Source organism: Branchiostoma floridae, chromosome 12 (genome assembly GCF_000003815.2).
Source record: "Branchiostoma floridae strain S238N-H82 chromosome 12, Bfl_VNyyK, whole genome shotgun sequence".
Taxonomy (NCBI): domain Eukaryota; kingdom Metazoa; phylum Chordata; class Leptocardii; order Amphioxiformes; family Branchiostomatidae; genus Branchiostoma; species Branchiostoma floridae.
This window is the reverse complement of record NC_049990.1, coordinates 12649005-12670258: the sequence shown is the minus strand read 5'-3', so window position 1 is coordinate 12670258 and position 21254 is coordinate 12649005. Positions and strand designations below refer to the sequence as shown.

Here is a 21254-nt window from a genome sequence, read left to right as displayed (position 1 = left end):
GTGCTAGTATCATGGTATGGTAATAGATTATGGTTGTTGATACTGAACTTGCACAGTTAAGGTGAGATGAGTTGATCGAGTTACAGGGTGGGGTGGGGAGCTGTTGAAGTTTTGGCGCCATTTTTTGAGTGCCTTGTTATACACGCAACAAGGTTTGCAGACTTTTGCTTCAGATTCCATCGTATTAATAATATCACCAGAATTGTACATGTGTATTAGTCTAGTCGTACACAAAGAAGGTTGCAAATTACTAGTAATTTGATTCCTATGATCTGTTTATGTGTGGTGAGCTGGCAAAAATGGAAAATCACTTATTTTGATCAAACCTACATTTCATTACACATATAGGGCCGACATTTACCGTGAGCTGGTAAGACCCAAGTTATTTTAATCGCTGAGTTGCCCCTTCAAGTTGAATTGACTTGACTAGTGTGAGTCGTGAAGGCCAAAGCAGATGTTGGGTGGGTTGGAAAATCAAGCAGAGGTTTCGATAGCCCGGCCCAGCCCGATCTCAAAAACATCTTTGAGATCGTGTTGGGGTCTGGTATATCCGTGCTAAGGATCGCTAAGATTTCGGTCTAGTTTTCTTTTAGTTGAAAGTTGTTTACCAGGCTAGTCAAGTGTCGTTTAAACAGTTTCACTCCTTTTCAGCTGATGGGATTCTGATAGAGACTAGAATTCATCTTTGACCTCTAGTTGACCTCTGTGCTGATGACCTGGCTGAAACTACTCTTCATTGGGAAAAAAATTAACCTTACTGTACGTGTTTATGTTGTACATCACTCCTTTTGATTCACAAATTAGTACCCGTAACTGTTCTGGTTTAGGTCTCCAACTACGCCAGGCTCTGTAGGTCCCAGGGTGTCCTTTCCTTATCAATCTTGTAATCACGTGTTCAGTCCAGACCTGACATGCGGCCTGTTGAGTGACCCTCTTATCTTGATGAACGATCAGCAGGGATCCAGTGCCATCCCGGTTACTAGCATAGCACAGCACAGTATTGTGTATTTGTATTCGATGGCATGCCAGTAGTCTGTATTTGGCCCAAATCTGCAAAATTCATGAAAAAGATTCCCGGCTATGACGTCACGCACTCCGATGCTGGCCGAAGACTGCCCGAACTGCGAGCGAGATGCCTGCAGTGTCCGTAGATTTCCTTATTTGGGAAGAAAATATGACGCGCGGGAGAGGACGCTGGCGACCATTTCTAAAGTACATCAAGGGCGTCCTCGAGTACATGTACACTTGTTTAGGCGCTTTAATGTAGGTGAATTGTGGAATTTTTGGGGATGCGTGCCCAACTTTTCGTCTTATAAATAGGAAACTTTATAACGTTTTCCCTGCAAAACGTATCAAGCTTTCATCAACAGTACAAGGCTGGACTCGAGGCTATCACTTGCCTAATTAATTTTTTTTTTGCGTCAGCGTGGTCTCTGTGGACATAGGACGTCCTTGACAGTTGCAGGAAGGGGAGAAGGGCAAAGTGATTTTCTCTGGATTTTTTTCTTCTTTTCATTTTGAGTTCCTTACGGCAGCATGCCCGCATAGGGGGTATGTGTACAAATTGTATTCTAACCGCGACTTCACTTTCATATAATCTATTATTATCTAAACTAAACGTGGAGGTTATATATTCAAACTTCGATCCATTTGTCCATCTGCATTTGATTTTCTATACAATTGGTGCATACATATCTTTGCCTCGTGTGGAAGTTATTTCATCTAGTGACTATATCACAGCACGTTTTGGAATTCACGCCGCCGGAGTCACGACGTGCTTGAGTATGTCAATTAAAGACCAGAGTAATCAAAGACCTCACGCCCAGCCATGACTTCAGCACGTGTCATTTCTAAGTAAGAAGCCGGAAATTTGGTCGGCAAAGGCTACGTTTGGAATGTAATGTTTTCTGATCATGAATGACAAAATATGTTGTGTAGTCGTAATTTTTGCCTGTTTTTTCCTTCTTTTCGCCTGCTTGTTACACTGGTTTCGCACTGTTTCCTACACTGGTTTCACACTGCTTCCAGGCACGTGGCGGCGCCGCCCTTGCCCAACGGGAGACCGTTTCACTTTTTTCCAGTGTAGGTCGGAAACTAGCTCTGCAACCACAAAGATATAGATTCACAATTGTCTCAATTTCTATAGTTAAGAGTTTTCTCGGCACTGATAATACCAATTTACCGTCGATCTGTTGCAGCATTCGGTACGTTTTTCTCCAGAACAAGCCCACGTTTTCGCGCATGTGGGTGTCAAATTTCCATCTATTTTTAGGTCGGTGTCTGACGGTGTTTTGGGACAGACACAGGGTTTCAAAGTAGCCTCCTTCACCCGACCGTCGTCTCTAGGACCTTGGCGAAAGTTTTTTTTTTTTTCTTGGTGTGGGGGTGTGGGGGGTGGGGGGGTGGACGTCGATTTGCCATTTCTATCCGGGAATACGACGGGAAAGGAAAGTATGCCTGGAAATGAAAAATGGCGGGAGAGGAATATATACGTTACTAAGGGAGTGTACCGGCCCTGTTTAGATTAGAATACATTTAGAATACGTTGGCTGTAACGCCGGGCGTAAAATAACCCGATAGACGTATTATGCTCTTGTCGGCGTTTCTGACATTTTGAATCAAACGGCGGACCGACATACTAGTCTCTCAAAGTACAAGTTGTTCTTTGTTGTTGAAATACAAAAGTTTTCTGACTGACCTGTAACGGGCCTCCTGCGTTCCACCGGAGAAAACGTGTTGAATACGTCAGGCAACACTCTTGTTTGTTACAATATTTTTGTACCGCTTGCGCTAGCTTGTCGTGACCACGGTCGCGGCGGCTGGTGGACAAAAACATATATAATTTGTACATAAGCTAGTCCAGCTTAGATTTGCCTCGGTTCCACAAATCACGCGTCTTACCGATTTCAGATTTGGAAGCGCGAGTCGTTTATTTCTTTAGCACAATAACATGCCTTTGCAATAAATGTTTCGGTATTCTTCAAAGACAAATGAAAGAACCTCGTTTATTGGCGACGAATATAAAATTGTTTGCTGTCAGTATTTCTATTTGCTAAAATGCTGAAATGATTGGATTTACGTCCCTCGAAACTTCAGACTGCCCGGAGGTAGCGGTAAGATTTTCAAAAATTTGCGATGTGTGATATGACTCAAGACCACTCACCGTGAGAAAGTTTAGTGTGGCCTCGATGCTGCCGTTTGCGTGTATCAAACCGCATAATCTATAGTTCGGTCCCAGACTGTTCTTGCTATTTTTTTTGTCACAGCGCTCTAATTATATTTCAATCCACACATGGATTGAATTATATTGTGTTTTGGATTAAATTATATTGTGTTTTGTCATGTTTCTTCATCACCTGCCAAATTTTCAAATGGAATCATCTTTTTCATTTTGAGGCCAAATGAACTGAAATTTATTTGCCGAGGAGTTAGAGATAGTAAATACCCCAGGCGTTTTTTTTCACTTTTTAATAGAGGCCTTAAACTTTAAACTTTATTTTTGGGGGGTCATTTTTAAACCAAAAATGGATATTTTGGGCCTTTGTGCTCTTGTATTACAACCTAATGACCTGCAGTTTGCATTGGACATATGCCCATTAGGACGCCATCGACACTTTGTGTATACATCACTTCAAAAATGAGTTGGGGTTTGAATTTGATGCCATTTTGTGACAAAAAAATGTATATTTTTGGCTCCCATGCCTTGTATTAAATAATCGTTCTCATTCAAATGTCGAAAATGGCATTTTTTGGTGGAACAATAAATCGGCTTGATTTAGTGAAAACTATGTTGTTGTTAAGAAAAATCCCTCTTTTAACCATAGCCAAAAAATGGAAACTTATTATTTTCGGTCCCATTGGTAATGCATTACAGGGCAGGTAACAAACGTTACCGGTAACGCTTGTTACAACAGTAGACTTTACCCTGTTTTCTTCGAAAGGACTTACCTTATTGACTACATCATTTAGGTATAAGTGGATGTCCCTAGGGACATTTGAAAAGTGTGCAGCTTTTTTACACCAGGTCAAATAGAAAGCTTAGACAGCATCGAACAATGGTAACGTTTGTTACAGTCATTTCTGTACAACATTTTGTTAAGCAAGGTGGGATACAAATGACAGTCAACAACCCTTTCTTGTTTCTTTAGAAAGCCAAAAAACTGTACAGCGTCACAAAAATGGCCATTTCTAGTCTTATACGTGGATAATATAACCGTGGCAACCATCGTACTAGTGGTGGTAACGTTTGTTACAGAATCTGGCGACAGGCATAAACCTCCTCACACAGCCTCCAAGATCAGTGATAGTACTATTAGTAGCGATCTGACGTGATCGGTCAGAGGGCCTGGTCAGCTGGTTTCACCTGCGGAACAGTCATTCTGGGAACTGAATTATTACATTTTTGGGTACTCTTTGGATTCTTCGTTTCTTCTTAGGCGACAGCCATTTTTTAGGGTGTGAAATCCCACCCGTGGCTATATCAATCTTCTAACCCACCAACCTATAAGAATGTTGTGGTGCATCTTTTGTAAAACATTACAGGGGTTATAGAAAAATGAAGGGACCAGTGATGTTGTCTATAATTTGCTCCATATCAAGGCGTAAAGTCAGGCGACAGCATTTCGACATTTAAATGCGAACGAGCCTAAAGCCAAATGACCTGAAATTTGATATGAAGGGGTGTGGCACATGTGCCGACAGCCCGTCATTTTCACTTTGGTAACACCTTTCATGAAATTGTTGAAATTTTGGATTTTTTTGTCATTTTAGCCACAATATTTATTGGTTTGCCTCCTATGCATTTGTATGAAAACCAAAGGACCTGAGATTTGGTATGAGGATGCATACAGAACGTATGTGCCCACTTACATTTAGACTTTTTTGCGATTTTGGTTCAAAAATCTATATTTTTGCTTCCTTTGTCATGAAATACTCAAATAGTCAACCGATCTAGAATTTGGTATAAGGGTAGCTGTTAACTAGAAATGGGAAATGGGACACATAGACCAGTCCATTTTACATAGATGGGGGTGTTCTGGAAGAGTCCATTCTTGTATTAAGGGGCAACTTTTAGACATCCAGTTTAAAAATTGGAGTGGGATGATGTTGTTGGATAATCAAAACAATTTATGCTTAAGATTGATATAGAACAGTACATTTGCGAATGGGGATGACCATGGATCGAAATATGCTTTCTGTGCTCCAGGGCAAATGTTGTTCTTTCTATTTTTTCCTTAACTTTGGCCAAATCAAATTGCAGTTTGTACCTGTGCTATAGAAGAGTTGTGCTGCTGAAGGGATGTTTATTTACACATGCAGCCACTGACAGACGCCAGTGTTCTTGAACATTTTGCCATATTACGTGTATGCCAACATAGTTTTATAACGCCGGATTATTTTATTTGTAGCATTTCATACTACGTAACAATCATACACTCAGCTACCAATGAGTATCATCATAGATTGTAGTTTTGTGAGCTGTTTATTGTGAATTCGTAGGAATTTGTGGATCTCTGCAGAAGGCTTTGGGCATCTAATTCAGCCTTGTCACAAACTTTTAGACTAAGGGGCTAATATATGAAAGTAGCAGGCAAGGCGCATAGCGGCTTGCGGCAAGCCACGAAGTGGCAACCGGGGGGTAGGTACAGGAGGGGTGTCCCCCCGTCCTGTAGGGGGGGTCTGGGGGGGCCTCCCCCTGGAAAAATTTTTAAATTTAGACCCCTAAATATGGTTTGGGGGTGTATTGTGGGTAACTTTTACTGTTATCTTTAAACTTTGAATTGACAAAAAAATCCTGAATTTCAAAAAAAATCGGCATAGGTTCCCCGCTATGACCCCTAACCGGGGGCCAACTATCAGAAAACTGCCAGAGGTTTATCAAAACAAATTGCTGGGGGATTTTGTAACAGGGAACACTGGACTTAAACTTTTATTTTTTGAAATTCTAACCCAAAGTAGCCGACTGGAAAAATGTAAGTAGGCGGCTAAAATCGCCGCCTGCCGCCTTGTTTTGACAAGGCTCTTGCATAACTTTTTACAAGTTCTGCGGATGATTGCGGGATGTTCAGAGCTATTTACGTGTTCTGCAGAAGATTGCGGGACGTTCTGTGACCGGAAGACGATGGATGAGGGATGTCTAAGACGGTCTTGCGTACCTAAAGCAGGGGTGGCACAGGGCCCTAACTTTTTTGTCTCCGGGTCGCTAAAACCCGCAAAATGCACCAATGATGTTGTATCAGTTATAAATCGGACAGAAAACGCTTATAAAAGTAAGTTACTGTTGACATTTACTGTAGACACATATACAAATATATTTCTACTATAAAAGTACTATATTACAATAAATTCAGCCATCGTCAAAATTCAGCCATCGTGTATATATAAGGTACCGAATAAAGCACTAGGTAAGGAGTATACCTGTTTTGAAAGGAAGCAGTGTTGAACAGGGCCGATGGAATTCCAGCGAGGGAGGCAGTGTTAAACAGTGTCGCTGAAAATCCATTGAGAGAGGCAATGTTGAACAGGGTCGATAGATTTCCAGCAAGGCTGGCAGTGTTGAACAGTGCCGCTGGAAATCCAGCCAGGGAGGCAGTGTTGAACAGGGCCGCTGGAAATCCAGCCAGGGAGGCAGTGTTGAACAGTGCCGCTGGAAATCCAGCCAGGGAGGCAGTGTTGAACAGGGCCGCTGGAAATCCAGCCAGGGAGGCAGTGTTGAACAGTGCCGCTGGAAATCCAGCCAGGGAGGCAGTGTTGAACAGTGCCGCTGGAAATCCAGCCAGGGAGGCAGTGTTGAACAGGGCCGCTGGATTTCCAGCGAGGGTGGCAGTGTTGAACAGGCTGCTGGAAATCCAGCCAGGGAGGCAGTGTGGAACAGGGCCGCTGGATTTCCAGCGAGGGTGGCAGTGTTGAACAGGCCGCTGGAAATCCAGCGAGGGAGGCAATGTTGAACAGGGCCGCTGGAAATCCAGCGAGGGAGGCAGTGTTGAACAGGGCCGCTGGATTTCCAGCGAGGCTGGCAATGTTGAACAGAGCCGCTGGAAATCCAGCCAGGGAGGCACTGTTAAACAGTGCCGCTGGATTTCCAGCCAGGCTGGCAGTCTTGTTCTGGACCGCTGGAATTCCAGCCAAAGAAGCAATCTTGCTCTGGACCGCTGGATTGCTCTGGACCGCTGGATTTCCAGCCAGAGAAGCAGTCAAATGGAAGCCGCTGGAAATCCAGCCAGACAGATGCCTAGGGTAAGGCGCTGGAATTCCAGCCAGGGTGGCAGTCTTGCTCTGGCCGCTGGATTTCCAGCCAGAGTATCTCAAATGGAAGCCGCTGGAAATCCAGCCAGACAAAAGCCTAGGGTAAGGCGCTGGAATTCCAGCCAGGGAAGCCAGTCTTGAGTAGGGTTTAGGAGTACATAACATCATATTATGTACAAATAGTACCCAGATCTAAAAATCATGTCAACTTGAGACAATAATAATGTCTCAAGTTGCATCTGAATCCGTTCATACTGGAAGAGAAATTGAAAGCACTTGTTTGGGCTGTTCAAGGAAACAGACAACTACAAAACAAACCATGTTTGATTGTTAGACAAACTCAGCTCTGATTGTTAAACAATGGTTTCTTGAAATTTGTTTACATAACAGCATGGAGATTAAAAACTCAGTGCATCTCTTGTAGATATGTTTCCTGAGAACAAACTGAAAGGTATATATCATGTAAACCATATCATTTATTATTTTTGCTTGCCAACTGACCAACTTGTCGGGAGCAACCACCTGTCCTCAGCAACCATTTTTGCTCGGTCCCTTGAGTGGTTGCTCAGGACAGGTATGACTGTATATCAGTTTAGACAACTATTACCTACCACCTATACAAATACCCCTACAAATAAGCCTTTAAACTACTTTTTGGGTATAAGGTTTGGAATGACAACCCAACAACTACAGGACTGTGTACTCCGTACCAGTGGCAACCATTGTGTCTAAAGCTCTGTATGCTTTTGAGCATCACCGGCTACATTAGGTACACCAATCTTTCGGTCAAATTCCTTCATCCGCTCTTGATATTCCTCGTCCATCTCAGGAGTCATCTCAGGTTTAATCCGGATGAGCCAGTTCTCCAAGGCGTACTCCAGTTTTTCCACTGTCAGGTCTTGAATCTTTATCATGTCTTCATCCTGACCCTCAACCAACCTGTCGAAAACCTGCACACAAATGGGAAACAGTCAATCAACCTGTCAAAAATCTGCACACAAATGGAGAACAATGATTGACAGGTGCCATGGTCAGATTGTACTGAAAGGTTACAATTATGGAGCTCATGACTGTCATCTCATGTGTGAGTGGGTGAGTGAGAGAACATGAGTTAAAGAGAGAGAGAGTTGATGAGTGAGTTCAAGAGTGAGAGTGTTGACGGAGTGAGATGAGGAGTTGATGAGAAGTTGGTGAGTTGATGAGTGAGTTGGAGTGAGTTGGTGAGATGGTGAGTTGGAGTGAGTTGATGAGTAATAGAGTGAGTTGATGAGCGAGGGAGTGAGTTGATGAGTTGGAGTGAGTGTTGATGAGTGAGGTAGTGAGTTGAAGTGAGTTGATGGGTGAGTTAATGAGAGTGAGTTAGTGGGATGGTAAGCTGATGAGTGAGTGAGTTGGTGAGTGAGTTGACGAGTTGATGAGTGAGCTGATGAGAGTGAGCTGATGAGTGATTGAGTTGGTGAATGAGTTGGTGAGTGAGTTGATGAGAGTTGATGAGTGAGTTGATGAGTCCATGTTTGTAAGATCACACCCACCTCTGTTCCAAACTTTTCAGTGCCCCCAAGTTGGGTCATGTAGGCATGAATGAAGTCAGACCTGGTCAGCTGTCCATTCTTCTTGACCAGTTTTAAAATCATGTCCCTACAAGAACAAGAGAAACATCAGCGCGCACACACACACAACATACATATACTTATAATTCACATGGTAAAAGATAAGGCATATTGGACAACTGCAATATCCATGTACACAATAAAGGACATGTGGTAAAGAAAATTTCACCTAAAAAGTGGCACATGATTGATTAGCAAAATATAAACCTATTAAACACTTAAATTTCTGAACATGATTTTCTCTCTTTTTGTTTTAAAATCATAGCGGGCAGGTTACTGATACTTTGTAGTGCAAATAATGACACATCTAACACCTTTTTCTGTTGCTGCAATCCTGTAGCTTTGACTAAAGGTTACAATCAAACAATTCTTTTGGTGCAGCATTTTCCTCAAGGCTACAACAGATTACCCTGAATTCTTACTTACATGATTTCTTCGGCCGTTGTGTAAGAGTACTCAAACAGCTCTGTGTTGGAAGGCTCCTGGTTTTCAAATTCCAGGATAAAGGCCCGAAGTGTGTCCCAGTCTAAGGCCTTGATATCGTCAGAGTCAAGACTGCCTTTAGAGTTCACGTCCAAAGCTGCAAACCCCTGCAAGAGGTTTTCAGAACATCAATATTACATATTCTGTCTGGAATGGAGAAATGTATATGGCTATAAAGCCAACGTAAAAGTTGACCAACTTCAAAGATTTTCTCAAGATGTCTAATATTGCATATTTGTAAGTCTGTGCCTTTAGAGGAACTTCAACTGTCAAAGTTCAATTTTTTTGACTGAAGGGACCACCCTATAAGATCAATAAATAAATAAATAAACTAGAGTTCCTCGAACACACATATTCGCCAAATAAACATTTTTTATCGAAGGTCGTTGTTTCTCAATGATTAATGTATGTAATTATGGCTATAATGGGCCAGCTAAGCACCAAATACAGCTTAATACGAGATGTTAATATAGCAAAGCTGGATGTAAGGTCTTTAGTTAGGCTAGGTTAGGCTAGGTCTTTAGTTTTAGATAAGATATCACTCTACAAAATGTACATTGCAGTAATGAACAAACTTTGAGTGACTGGCCTATGTATTAGATAATAGGTCATCTAAGGGTTATCTAAGGGTCATACGTAAGGATTGTTACGGCCCTACCTTGGTGAATGTTTGTGTCCATCTCATGAAAATAGTAAGTAAAGTTTTGCAATCGCGAGTTAAGTCAGAGGTATTTTACACAGTCTACCTGGCTGGCTATCACGCCAGGCTACTCAGATCCCCCCATCCATAGCCCCGCAAAGACAAAATAGCTGATTGACAGGCATAGTAATTGCTCCAACCCTACCAGTGACCCCAGGTCGGCCTGTCTGCTGGCTGGCTGACCCTCTGGGAGGGTTTCATTGCAGGAACACCAGCACCAGTACTGTGTGTTCATGTTATAGGAAAATATATCCACAAATGCTTATACTGTAGAACCAATAGTGTAAAGGACATGCTATACTCAATATGTTGACTTATTCATACCAGGTCCTATAGATATCCATACATGTATATGTCTGTTAAGTAAATGTGTCTTTAGAATGACACATAGAAAAGCGCTGTAAAAACTTTATAAAACACAGTAATAGCAAAAATACGTGTTCAGAAGACTGTGTCTTTAGAATGACAAAGTTATAGAAAAGCGCAGTAAAAACTTAATAAAACAGAGCAATAGCAAAAAAACGTGTTCACAAGACTGTGTCATTAAAAATGACACTATAGAAAAGCGCTGTAAAAACATTATAAAACAGAGTAACAGCGAAATATCGTGTTTATTCGATCTCCCAGTGCAAGCCTTCTTCGGCCAGCTGACAAAGGATATCACAGAACTGAGAGGACCCGGCGGTTGCTAGGCACATTAACTAATTGCTGTCACTCTACCCTACGATACCAACCTATTTAGTTCTAAGTGATGCTCACTTGCATTAGGAGAACTGTTAACCGCATCAAACCAGGATTGCGTTGTCTGGATGAGTGCAGAGACTTTCTGAAACCATGCTGAGAGTCATGAATCAGGTGATTTGTGTCCTGTAGCAATAAGTCCCGGAGAAACACCTCGTACACCTTACCCAGATAGCTCGTTAGGGAAATGCACCTGAAATCTTCAAGACCTTTGGGCCTGGTCACCTTCGGTACTGGCACTACCAGTTCTTCTGTCCATTGTAAGGGAATGTTGTAAGCATGCATTGTAGATATTGCACATTGCAGGAGCAAGCTCTTCATAGAAGTTGGACAGTAGCCATGGCGGTATATGACCCCCCCCCCCCCCCCCCCGAGGATTCACCTTCTTCATTTGAAGTTCTGGTATGGCTTGAAGTAATAGATGGTCAGATATTTCTCTGTGTAACTCCTCTCATCTGCTATAAAACTTGGCCAAGCTCTTAGAACTAGCATGCATCACTCTGGTACCGAGACATTTCTCTATGCGCAAACAAAATAATCTCTAGATACTCAGAGCCTTTTTGGAGTATAATGAATGGATCACTGTTATAAGGGTCCAGCAAGCTTCCCGAGTTGATGTCCGGTGTCGACTAATTGACTGACTGACTGTTAGACCTGGGTATTTGGACTCTAAAAAAAGTACTAGCGTCATGCTCTTTAAGCTACTTACAACAAATGTGCTACCAATATCATAGCATGGATAATAATGATCAGAATGAAGGACTGTTTGATTGCCTATTAACACTGCTAATCTTCCCAGCCTTGACTGAAAATGCCACTTGACCACTGGCTCATATTATAATGTCACCAGAAATATATTTTGCTCCAAGCAGAAAGACTTCTGATGAGCTTACTTGGTTTGAATATAAACCTCGGAGCCTAAAGACACTTGTTCATGCTTCTCTCCACTGCAAACAATTAACAGGTCAATGACATGTGCATCATCAGGCTAATCTGTTAATCACATCTCTGATTAGATTGGTAACAGAAGCAATCCTCTATTTAGTACATAGGAATAAGTTCCTTACATTTGATTGTCTCAAAGTTATGTCATGCTCACCATTAGCTATTCAAAACTAAATTCTATGAACAGCATTTAGGTTACCAAAGATCCAAACTTGTAAATTCAAGGCATCTCCAATTACTGGGAACTGACATCCCTGCCACGGTCTGCCATGGCGATTAGTTCTGCTCCACCTTTGATTTGTCTTTGAGTTGAGGGGTCATCTCCCTGCTGAGGCCAGGAGGCTGAGGGCAGGGGGTTAATTTGCTGTGACTGGCCCTTTTAGGGGAAGGAGATCAGGCTAGGGTGACACTTTTGTAAGGGATATTCTTCTCCAGTATAAGTTAAAGTAATTATATTAAGTAGATCGCGGTTTACATAATTAGCATCTCATTATGTTGATAATCACCCTAAGTACCTACCTACCAAGAGCAAAGAATATCCATCAATCCCCTCTGAAGTTATCCTTCTTAAAAGTTACGAACTATAAGACCCACTGCAGTTCCAAACAAGCTGCTAGGGGGCCCAAAATTACACCATTCACTCCTAGTCCCAACAGCTATCCACCACTTAAAAATCATGAACATGGCACTTCTGGAAAATTTAGGCGCAAGCTTTGACGCTCACTTGCAGTACCAAAACAAGTCGCCAGGAGGCCCATTATCGAACTTGACCTTCCTTTCTGTGTCCCCTACCTATCAACAAAATATCATTAGCATCCATGTAGAACATCTCGAGTTATCGTGTTAACAGACAAACGCAATTACATACAAATCCCGATACAGCACCATAGGTAAAAGCTAGCTAAACCATTCTCGCACATGACAATCCTTTACACAACCGCTACACACCTGCCAAATATCGTAGAAATCGCCCAGCTGCATTTTGAGTTATGCTTCTCGAAACAAACCTCGAAAAAATACAAAGCTCGCTGCTGTACCGTAGGAAAACGCCAGGTAAACCATTTTCAAACTAGGCATGCCTTTCGACAACCGCTACACACCTACAAAAAATCAAAAAGTTCCATCCACAATTTCTCGACTTATATGCTGTTGACCTACATACAGACCCAAGTAAGCAATCTCATAATATTCGCTGGCGAATATAATAAATCTTGTGGGCACTTTTCTACGTAGTAAGATAAAGCAACTCTATTCCATTCCATACCAACATTCAAGGAGCAAATATTCTATGCCCTAATGGCGCAAGGACACTGTGAATGTAGGGAATCCTAGCATGGCTTGTTTGTATTTTTAACTGCTTAAAGTATGAAATAATGATGTAAATTTGGAAATATAGTTCAGTAGATATCAGTTTCATACCAATTGCCTTATCCAGATTTTTTCCCACGTTTAATGCTCGAACATTGCTTAGGTCGCCTGTCCATTGTGTCTTTTCATGCAGTTATATGCACCTCTTTCTACTCACCCTTTCAGCCTTCTCAAGAAGAAACTCGTCATCAAATTCAGGCATCTCCTGTGTAGAAAAATACAAATACATTGACGAAAGGTGAGGGAGATATAATTATTCCATTTTTCTCACAAAAAAAATTAAGTGTACACCAAGCAGTAGAGGACATAACACAAATTTTAAGTATATCCTACTAGAAAAGTCATATTTCTCACAACAGAAAAAAACACTTTGCCTTGGTGCAATACAGCTGTTTATAAGGTCACAGGTTTATGGAAAAGGCTGGGCTGTCTACCTGGGTTGTTTATGGCTGCCTGGGTTATATTGGGGGTTACTTCAATTTACATGAGACCTGGCTGAGATGAGAGAGTGGACGTGTAATGACGAATATTGACATACAAATTTAGTTAACATTGACAATAAGTACATGAATTAGTGAGCCTCGACACTTACCAACTTGAGTAGTTGAAAGATGAAATCTTGAGTAAGGCCTTCATCACTCTCTTCCACCATTTCATACAGCTGTTCCCTGGCCCCCATCTCCAAATCCATATGTCCCATGGTCATGTTTCCAAACCCTGGCCAATCCCACATCACCTAGTATTGGAATACAAAATGTAGTTCACACTTTTTAGGGTTTCCAGAAAAGGTGGGCTATGCTAAAGGTGTGGTGCTGGCTATGACCCTGGAGTTTCTCCTGAAGAAAATCCCATTAGAGGCCACCTGAGTGGTTTTTGCTGTCGTGACCGCCCTCATAGTTGGGTCCTTCCGCGCCAGTTGGAGGTAGGTCTTACTTAGTCTGGGACCTCAATTCATCAACACAGATTCAGTCAAATCTTATCTATAGGAAAATAGCCTGAGTAGCTAGACTACATACTGTACTACAACATTACATGTATGAGACTAAAATGGAAAACAAGCATTTGATATAACATTCATAGAAACTAACCTGAAAGTCGCTGAGGGGTGTGTACTCCACCTTCTGTGTGTCACAGTCAGAGTCATCAAACTCCTCTAGCCTAGCAAACAGGAGAGCCACGGCAAGGTTCACATCTCCTACTGACTCCACTTGGTGCCAGTAACCTGGGAGCGCACACAGAGGCAATGTTTCTGGCTAGGTTGATGGGGTCGGGATGAAAATTAGATAGAGCACCGTCCATTGGTGCAGCATTTGCAGTTATTGCCAAAGAAGAGGACAGGTTTTAGCGCTCGAAAAGAGTTTCATCGGGTTGCTGTATTATCAAAGTTTGGGAGGAGCTATAACACTTTTTAGGTAGGTACAAATGTAGGTAGGTGGGTAGGCTACAGCTGTGGTGCGTTGATACACCTGATCCCTTGATCTCGGAAGTTGAGCAACATGCAGTCGGGTCAGTCCTTGGATGGGAGACTAAAAAGGAAGACTGGATGTTGTGACCAAGTCAATACCAAAGATGGTTACTTCTTTCTCTGCTAAGAGGCAGAGTATGGATTATAGCCCTGAAGCTAAACACACTACACTACCGGTGGACTATAGCTAGCCCCCTGCTGTAGTGCACGCAACTATGTGTGGCCCAGGCCTTTGAAGCGGAGATGGGCGCCATCTTACGTTTGTGGGTAGGGCTTTAACACTCTTCATGAATGGAGTTCAGCTGAACTGGTGACACTTACTCTTGGGTAGATACAGGCAGTCCCCTGCGTGAATAGTGAAGTTGGACCAGCGAACCTTGGCCATGTTGGGGTGCTGCAGTAGATCAACCTGGTGCACATTAACTTCTGAGTACCCTCCGATCTCTCGTGATGGCTCCCAAGCCTAAACAACAAACACTGACTGTAAGTATGAAACATAAAAAACAACTACACAGAATGTCTTGAAGTTTCTCAAAACCTCCAGGCTAAGGAAGTGAAATGTTGTTTTGGGCTTGTCTAGATCTGTGTTACCTGCACGTACATGTATGTGTGAGTGTGTGTGTTTCTGTTGTGTGTCAATATGGGCTGTTCTACAATGTTCAATAGTCAACAATTGTGCAATGTCATACAACAAACTCAAACCTACAGCTCCTTGGCTGCACCTGGGACAATTTCTGTCGTATTGAGGTCACCTGAGTTGTGCTGAATGGCAGCTCACTCCAGACCCTTGCGAGTTAGCCCCGCCTATTGTAAGCTCCTCGCAATTCAGCCCCTGGCTGCCAAGAAGGTGTAGTCAGACCACCCAATAACAATAACAATAATATACTGAACATGTACAAGAGCCCTAGGCAGTATTCTGGGTTAAGTTAAGGCTCTGAAAGAACTTGGTTACCACGCTTATACACAACTCTATGAGTCGTGTGTTTGCCCTATTCTTGACTATGCCGCAGGTGTCTGGGGATTTAAGAAATATGATAAGTATTCTGTGGTCCAGAATAGGGCAATACGGTGTTTCTTAGGTGTACACAAATTTGCACCCATCCTTGCCATAACAGGAGACATGGGCTGGATGCCATGTGAAATAAGAGGGAAAGGAGCAGTAATCTCCTTGTGGAATAGACTTATAAATATGTCTAATGACAGACTTACCAAAAAAGTCTTTATGTGGGATTTGCAAAACCATGGCCCTTGGAGCAGGGATGTACAGAGAATACTACGGTAGTGTTGAGCAAGAACACATTTTCCTAAACAACCTAAGGGCTAATACAAAGCAAATAAAAGAGAAATTGTTTGACTTGTACCAAGAAGACTGGGCTTCTGACATATGGTTAAAGCCCAAACTCAGAACCTATAGATTATTTAAGGATGCTTACTGTACAGAACGTTATGTCACAATGAACCTATGTAAAAGCCAAAGATCCCTCTGTGCGCAGTTCCGAGCAGGGATATTACCATTGTACATTGAAACCGGGCGGTATCAAGCTATACCTGAGGAAAATAGAATTTGTACAATGTGTAGCCTGGGTGAGGTAGAAAGCGAGGCCCACTTTCTTTTCTACTGCCCTTTTTATGACGACTTACGAGAAAGTATCTTTTGCAAAATGTTCGACAAATGTCCAGAGGTCATCTGGGAAAGGGATGAATTCAGAATGAAATGGTTGTTTGAAGAGGGGGTCTCCGAAATTTCTAACTTCATACGCAAAGCTTGGAACAAAAGAAGAAGGCAATTATACACATGAATACACAACCTGTCCACTTATGTACAACTATTATTGTACTATTACGTTTTCTTTATTTTCTGTATAAACTCTGCTCTGTTTAGCTCTGCGAAACCCTTGTTTGATGGTTTTGATTTATGTGATTATGATTTGATATCTGTTCTGTTATCCAATTTATATAATGGTTACCAATTATGTTCCTGTCTACTAATTTGTTTTCCTTATCTCCTGTATAAACTCAGCTCTGTCTAGATCTGTGAAACGTTTGTTTGATGGTTTTGATTTATGTGATTATGATTTGATTTCTGGTCTTGTTATCCGATTTGTATATTAGTTACTGACTATGTTCCTGACGTTCTTCTATGTTACAATTCCTATGTTCAACTATAATCTATACTGTGTGTGTCTTATAAGCCCACGTGGGCTGGGCGTTCTAACGCATGACACGTTAATAAAATTCATTCATTCATTCATTCATTGTACATGTACACAGTGTCTGTCTATCCTGTCCTGACTAGTGGACTACATCAAAGGTCTTCAGTTGGCCAAACTAGCTGCAGATTATTTTTACACTGTTTAGACCAGAAAAACACTTACCTTGTGTATGAGAGGTTCATACTTGCGCTCGATCATTTTCCAGTGTTTGGTGCCGTTGTACAGACAGTTGATGGCGTTGAAGGCATCCTTGTGGAGAATGCTGCTGCCACCGTTAGAACTCATCCACAGATCAATCTGAAACACGGCAAGAAAAATGCATTAAACTTATTAGTAAAAAATATTTCTGATAATTACAAACTGTACAAACCTACGCAGGACTCACTAGATGTCTCTGCATCTTTTGTAGTCAGACAAACTATGAACTATGACTCGCTGTAGATCACCTATACCTAATCCAGCAGATTTACCCGTGGTTTAAGATTGTATAAAAACTTGGCCAGTTTTGGTAGTTGGACAATGCTCGGCCAGCCTTTGCCACCGATAAATCTGCTAGGAGATAAGCCTATATCTACAGTGTCATACTTTGACAGCTGAAGGGATAAAGAAGACAACTTAGCGATGTTCCTCAATTATGTAACAAATGTCGTAATCATTATGGTTAGCTTCCAGAAGCCTTACCTCCACAAGACTGTTCCTGAAGCTGCCACATGTGAGACAAGGCTGTACCAGGACTTCATGGTACATGTCCGTGGGTAACTGTGACACTATGTACGCGTCACTGTCGTGATAAGTGTCCAGGAAGTGTTCTATGGTGTCTCGTCCTATTCCCTTTACTCCAATGGGAAGCCAGCTGTGTTTTTCCCTCTTTCCTTCTAAACGAACCTTTAAGGAAAACAAAAATGATTTATTTTATGCAGCTCACCTATTGATTATATAATTACTTTAACGACTATATAAGAAATCTGTAAGATTTCAACAATATCTGAAGTTTGAGCAAGACACACAAATTTGCTCTTCACGTGGACCAAACAGTTTCTAAATTGTCTGGCAAAGACTTGATACAATTTGTTAGAAATTTTTAAAGAAAATCTAGGGGTGACAGGGCGAGAAAAACAAAGTTTCTGGGGTAAAAACAAGGGCTAATACAATACAAAGAAAATAAGTTTTCAGCTTGAGGAAAGCAAACAAACACAATTACTGTACAGTAACTGTTTGTTGAAAATTATCCAAAGTAGTTTTTATATAAAGTACTTATATGCATGGTCGGACATCAATAATGCCACCTCATATGAGGATGAACTGAACTGAACTGTACTTATAATATATCCTTTATGGATGAAAAAATGGCGAATCTGTGAAACCAATTAATCAATTTGGTATGTCCTTACCTCTAGTTTTCCATATTTGTCCTTCAGGTATTCATCTGTCCATAATGTGAAGGAAGGACTGTTTTTTGCAGCACCTCGCAGGATCACAGCCTTCTCATGTTTCACATACTTGTCCCAGAACTCCTAAAATTGGACAGATAAAATATTTGATATTATTATGATCCATTATTATCAATCATTTTCAGCCTACATGCATAAAACCTTTGCTTCTGTATATAACTTCCACGACGTTTGTACATAACAGTGTTTTTGCAGACAATGACTGCAGGAAAAGACAAAACGTATCCTATTTGTTAACAGGAGAATATAATACAGTAGAAGCCAGTTAAATGCACAACGGATTAACACACACTTCTGTTAACTGCACGAAATCCCAAAATCCCAAACAGGTGCGGTTCAGCTGGATACTGTAAATGCAGAAATGTTCGCGGTGAATTAATGGTCGCGGTTTTTGCGGTGACCACTTAACTGCGAACTTAAAACCACCGCAAACATTTTTCTATCATGGTATTAGACTGCAGTCTATCGTGTTACAGCGAAATTTAAACCACCGCGAAAAGTCCTTTAACCGCAAAATTAAATCCCTGCGAACTTAAATACATTTACAGTTACTTCGCATTATTGCACCATCCGTATAATTGCACGAAATTCACTGGCAAATAGGCAGTGCAATTAAGTGGCTTCTACTGTACTAAAGAAACCTACCCGTGGATGTGGGATGGTGTGCAGCTCATCTATGGGAACATCAGGAGGTCGATGACCCCCCAGAGGTTGCAGGTGTCCCACGGGGATGGCGGAGTCACCAGTGACAGATCCACACACAGCCAGCAGCAGGACAAACTTCCAAACTGGATCCATCTTGATTCAAGCTGTTGTCTGAACTGTGGGTGGGCAATTTTAAGGAAAAGCATATATTCAGTCACAATGGGGAAGTCAGTAGCTAAATCCTTGCAAGGTTAGCTTTTGTTTATTCTTCAGGTGGGCAAAGTAAACGAAGGAGTGAAGGAAATGCCAGCCACGCTGACATGGGAGGGTCTTTTTAGCGAATGCCCACAAACGCCCACTCTAGAGAAGTCCGCGCTGCACGAATCTCATTTTTTTTGCTTGGAATATGTCCACGTTGTGCTCCCATGTATTAATCCTGAGTTTCAAGTCAATCCATTGACCCGAAGTGACATAAATCAAAGTTTTCGATTCTCGATGGTCTTTTTAGCGAACGCCCAGCAAAATGTCTTTTTAGCGAATGCCCACTATATCCACAAAAATATCGGCCGTCGCGCAACGACACCTAAACCTACCGCCACAAACATGTTCAAGATGGTGTCCCATTGATGTGTACGGAGTTTCCGTGCTTTACAAGCATTTTAAGTCCCTGTTTTTGGTCAAAATGTACGCCGCCGATACTACCATACATTCACTATAGCAATTCAAAATGGCGGGCACTAGTCATGTGACCTCCTTGCGGGACTGTTCTATAAGTATCGCGGGAGGGACTGTTGTAGCATAGCTAATCATACAACCATTTTAGAGTGAATTCTGAACAAGATTTTCATTTCATAGTGCTATCATCTGACTGATATCTACATTGTGGCCCTTTTTTCTGTGCTATAATTACCCAGGTTTGAGGAACTTAGTGCAAATATGGATATTGATTCACCTCAGTGCCCAATTAATGTACAAAAGGCTCAGACACATTAGTGTTATAAACCTGACTAGGGGCAGGTAACCAATACTAGAAAAACATAGCTATTTATTATTAACAATACTATTTACATTATTATAATAACTCTTCACCAAACTGGACTTTTCTTATCTTTATTTATCACAGAAACATTGTTACAATGAGGATTTGATTAGATGAGTATCTGTTACAGTGTGTACAAACTTATTTCAAATACAATACAAGTATTGGAAGAAGTTGACACATAAACAATATTAATTGCATTATTTGTGTGCAGTAAAATGTGCCCATATGCTATCAATAGCCTAATAAAATGTTGGAACATGGCACAAGCGGGCTCCTCTTCTGAGTACAGAAAGGAAATGTTTGATAACATTTAGTTCTTACGTAGAAAATTTCAATTGTAAAATGTACCTTTATTAACATTTACAAACGAATTGTTTTTTCTCTTCTTAATAAATGACAACAATACAGGTAAGTAAGGTGTGTTTCCTTTTATAACAGGCCAGGTAAGACGCCGTACAGGTAAGTAAGGTGTGTTTCCTTTATAGCCGACCAGGTAAGACACCGTACAGGTGAGTAACGTGTATTTCCTTTGATTACAGACCAGGTAAGACACCATACAGGTAAGTAAGGTGCGTTTCCTTTTATAACAGACCAGGTAAGACACCGTACAGGTGAGTAACGTGTATTTCCTTTGATTACAGACCAGGTAAGACACCATACAGGTGAGTAACGTGTATTTCCTTTGATTACAGACCAGGTAAGACACCGCACAGGTGAGTAAGGTGTGTTTCCTTTGTCTATAGACCAGATATGGCATTATACAGGTAAGTAAGTTGCTTTACTCACCTGTATAATACCTATCTGGTCTATATGCAAAGGAAAGACGCCTTACTCACCTGTATAATGGCCTATATGGTAGTATATAGGCAAAGGAAAGTTGCTTTACTCACCTGTATAATACCCTATCTGGTCTATAGGCAAAGGAAAGACATCTTACTTACCTGTATAATGGCCTATCTGGTCTATAGACAAAGGAAAGACACCATACTCACCTGTATAATGGCCTATCTGGTATATAGGCAAGGGAAAGACACCTTACTTACCTGTATAATGCCCCATCTGGTATATAGGCGAAGGAAAGACACCTAACTTACCTGTATAATACCCTATCTGGTCTATAGGCAAAGGAAAGTTGCTTTACTCACCTGCATAATACCCTATCTGGTCTATAGGCAAAGGAAAGACGCCTTACTCACCTGTATAATGGCCTATATGGTATATAGGCAAAGGAAAGACGCCCACCCACCTGTCTAATACCCTTTCTGGTCTATAGACAAAGGAAACACACCTTACTCACCTGTGCGGTGTCTTACCTGGTCTGTAATGAAAGGAAATACACGTACTCC

The 21254-nt window shown here is 41.5% G+C and overlaps 1 protein-coding gene across 4 annotated transcripts in view; it reads right to left on the bottom strand.

Moving 5' to 3' along the window:
- Positions 1-7839: 7839 nt before the first annotated feature.
- Positions 7840-21254, bottom strand: part of LOC118428307 — a 16221-nt gene continuing 2806 nt past the window's right edge. For all 4 annotated transcript variants that reach the window (XM_035838333.1, XM_035838332.1, XM_035838334.1 and 1 more), the window contains exons 2-12: positions 18867-19042; positions 18162-18284; positions 17452-17655; positions 16933-17067; positions 14879-15020; positions 14181-14314; positions 13685-13828; positions 13250-13297; positions 9282-9445; positions 8778-8883; positions 7840-8195 (exon numbers count right to left, since the gene is read on the bottom strand). In XM_035838333.1, the coding sequence (XP_035694226.1) occupies positions 7974-8195; positions 8778-8883; positions 9282-9445; positions 13250-13297; positions 13685-13828; positions 14181-14314; positions 14879-15020; positions 16933-17067; positions 17452-17655; positions 18162-18284; positions 18867-19019 (1575 nt within the window). In that variant the 5' untranslated portion in view covers positions 19020-19042 and the 3' untranslated portion in view covers positions 7840-7973. The remainder of the gene's footprint in view (positions 8196-8777; positions 8884-9281; positions 9446-13249; positions 13298-13684; positions 13829-14180; positions 14315-14878; positions 15021-16932; positions 17068-17451; positions 17656-18161; positions 18285-18866; positions 19043-21254) is intronic.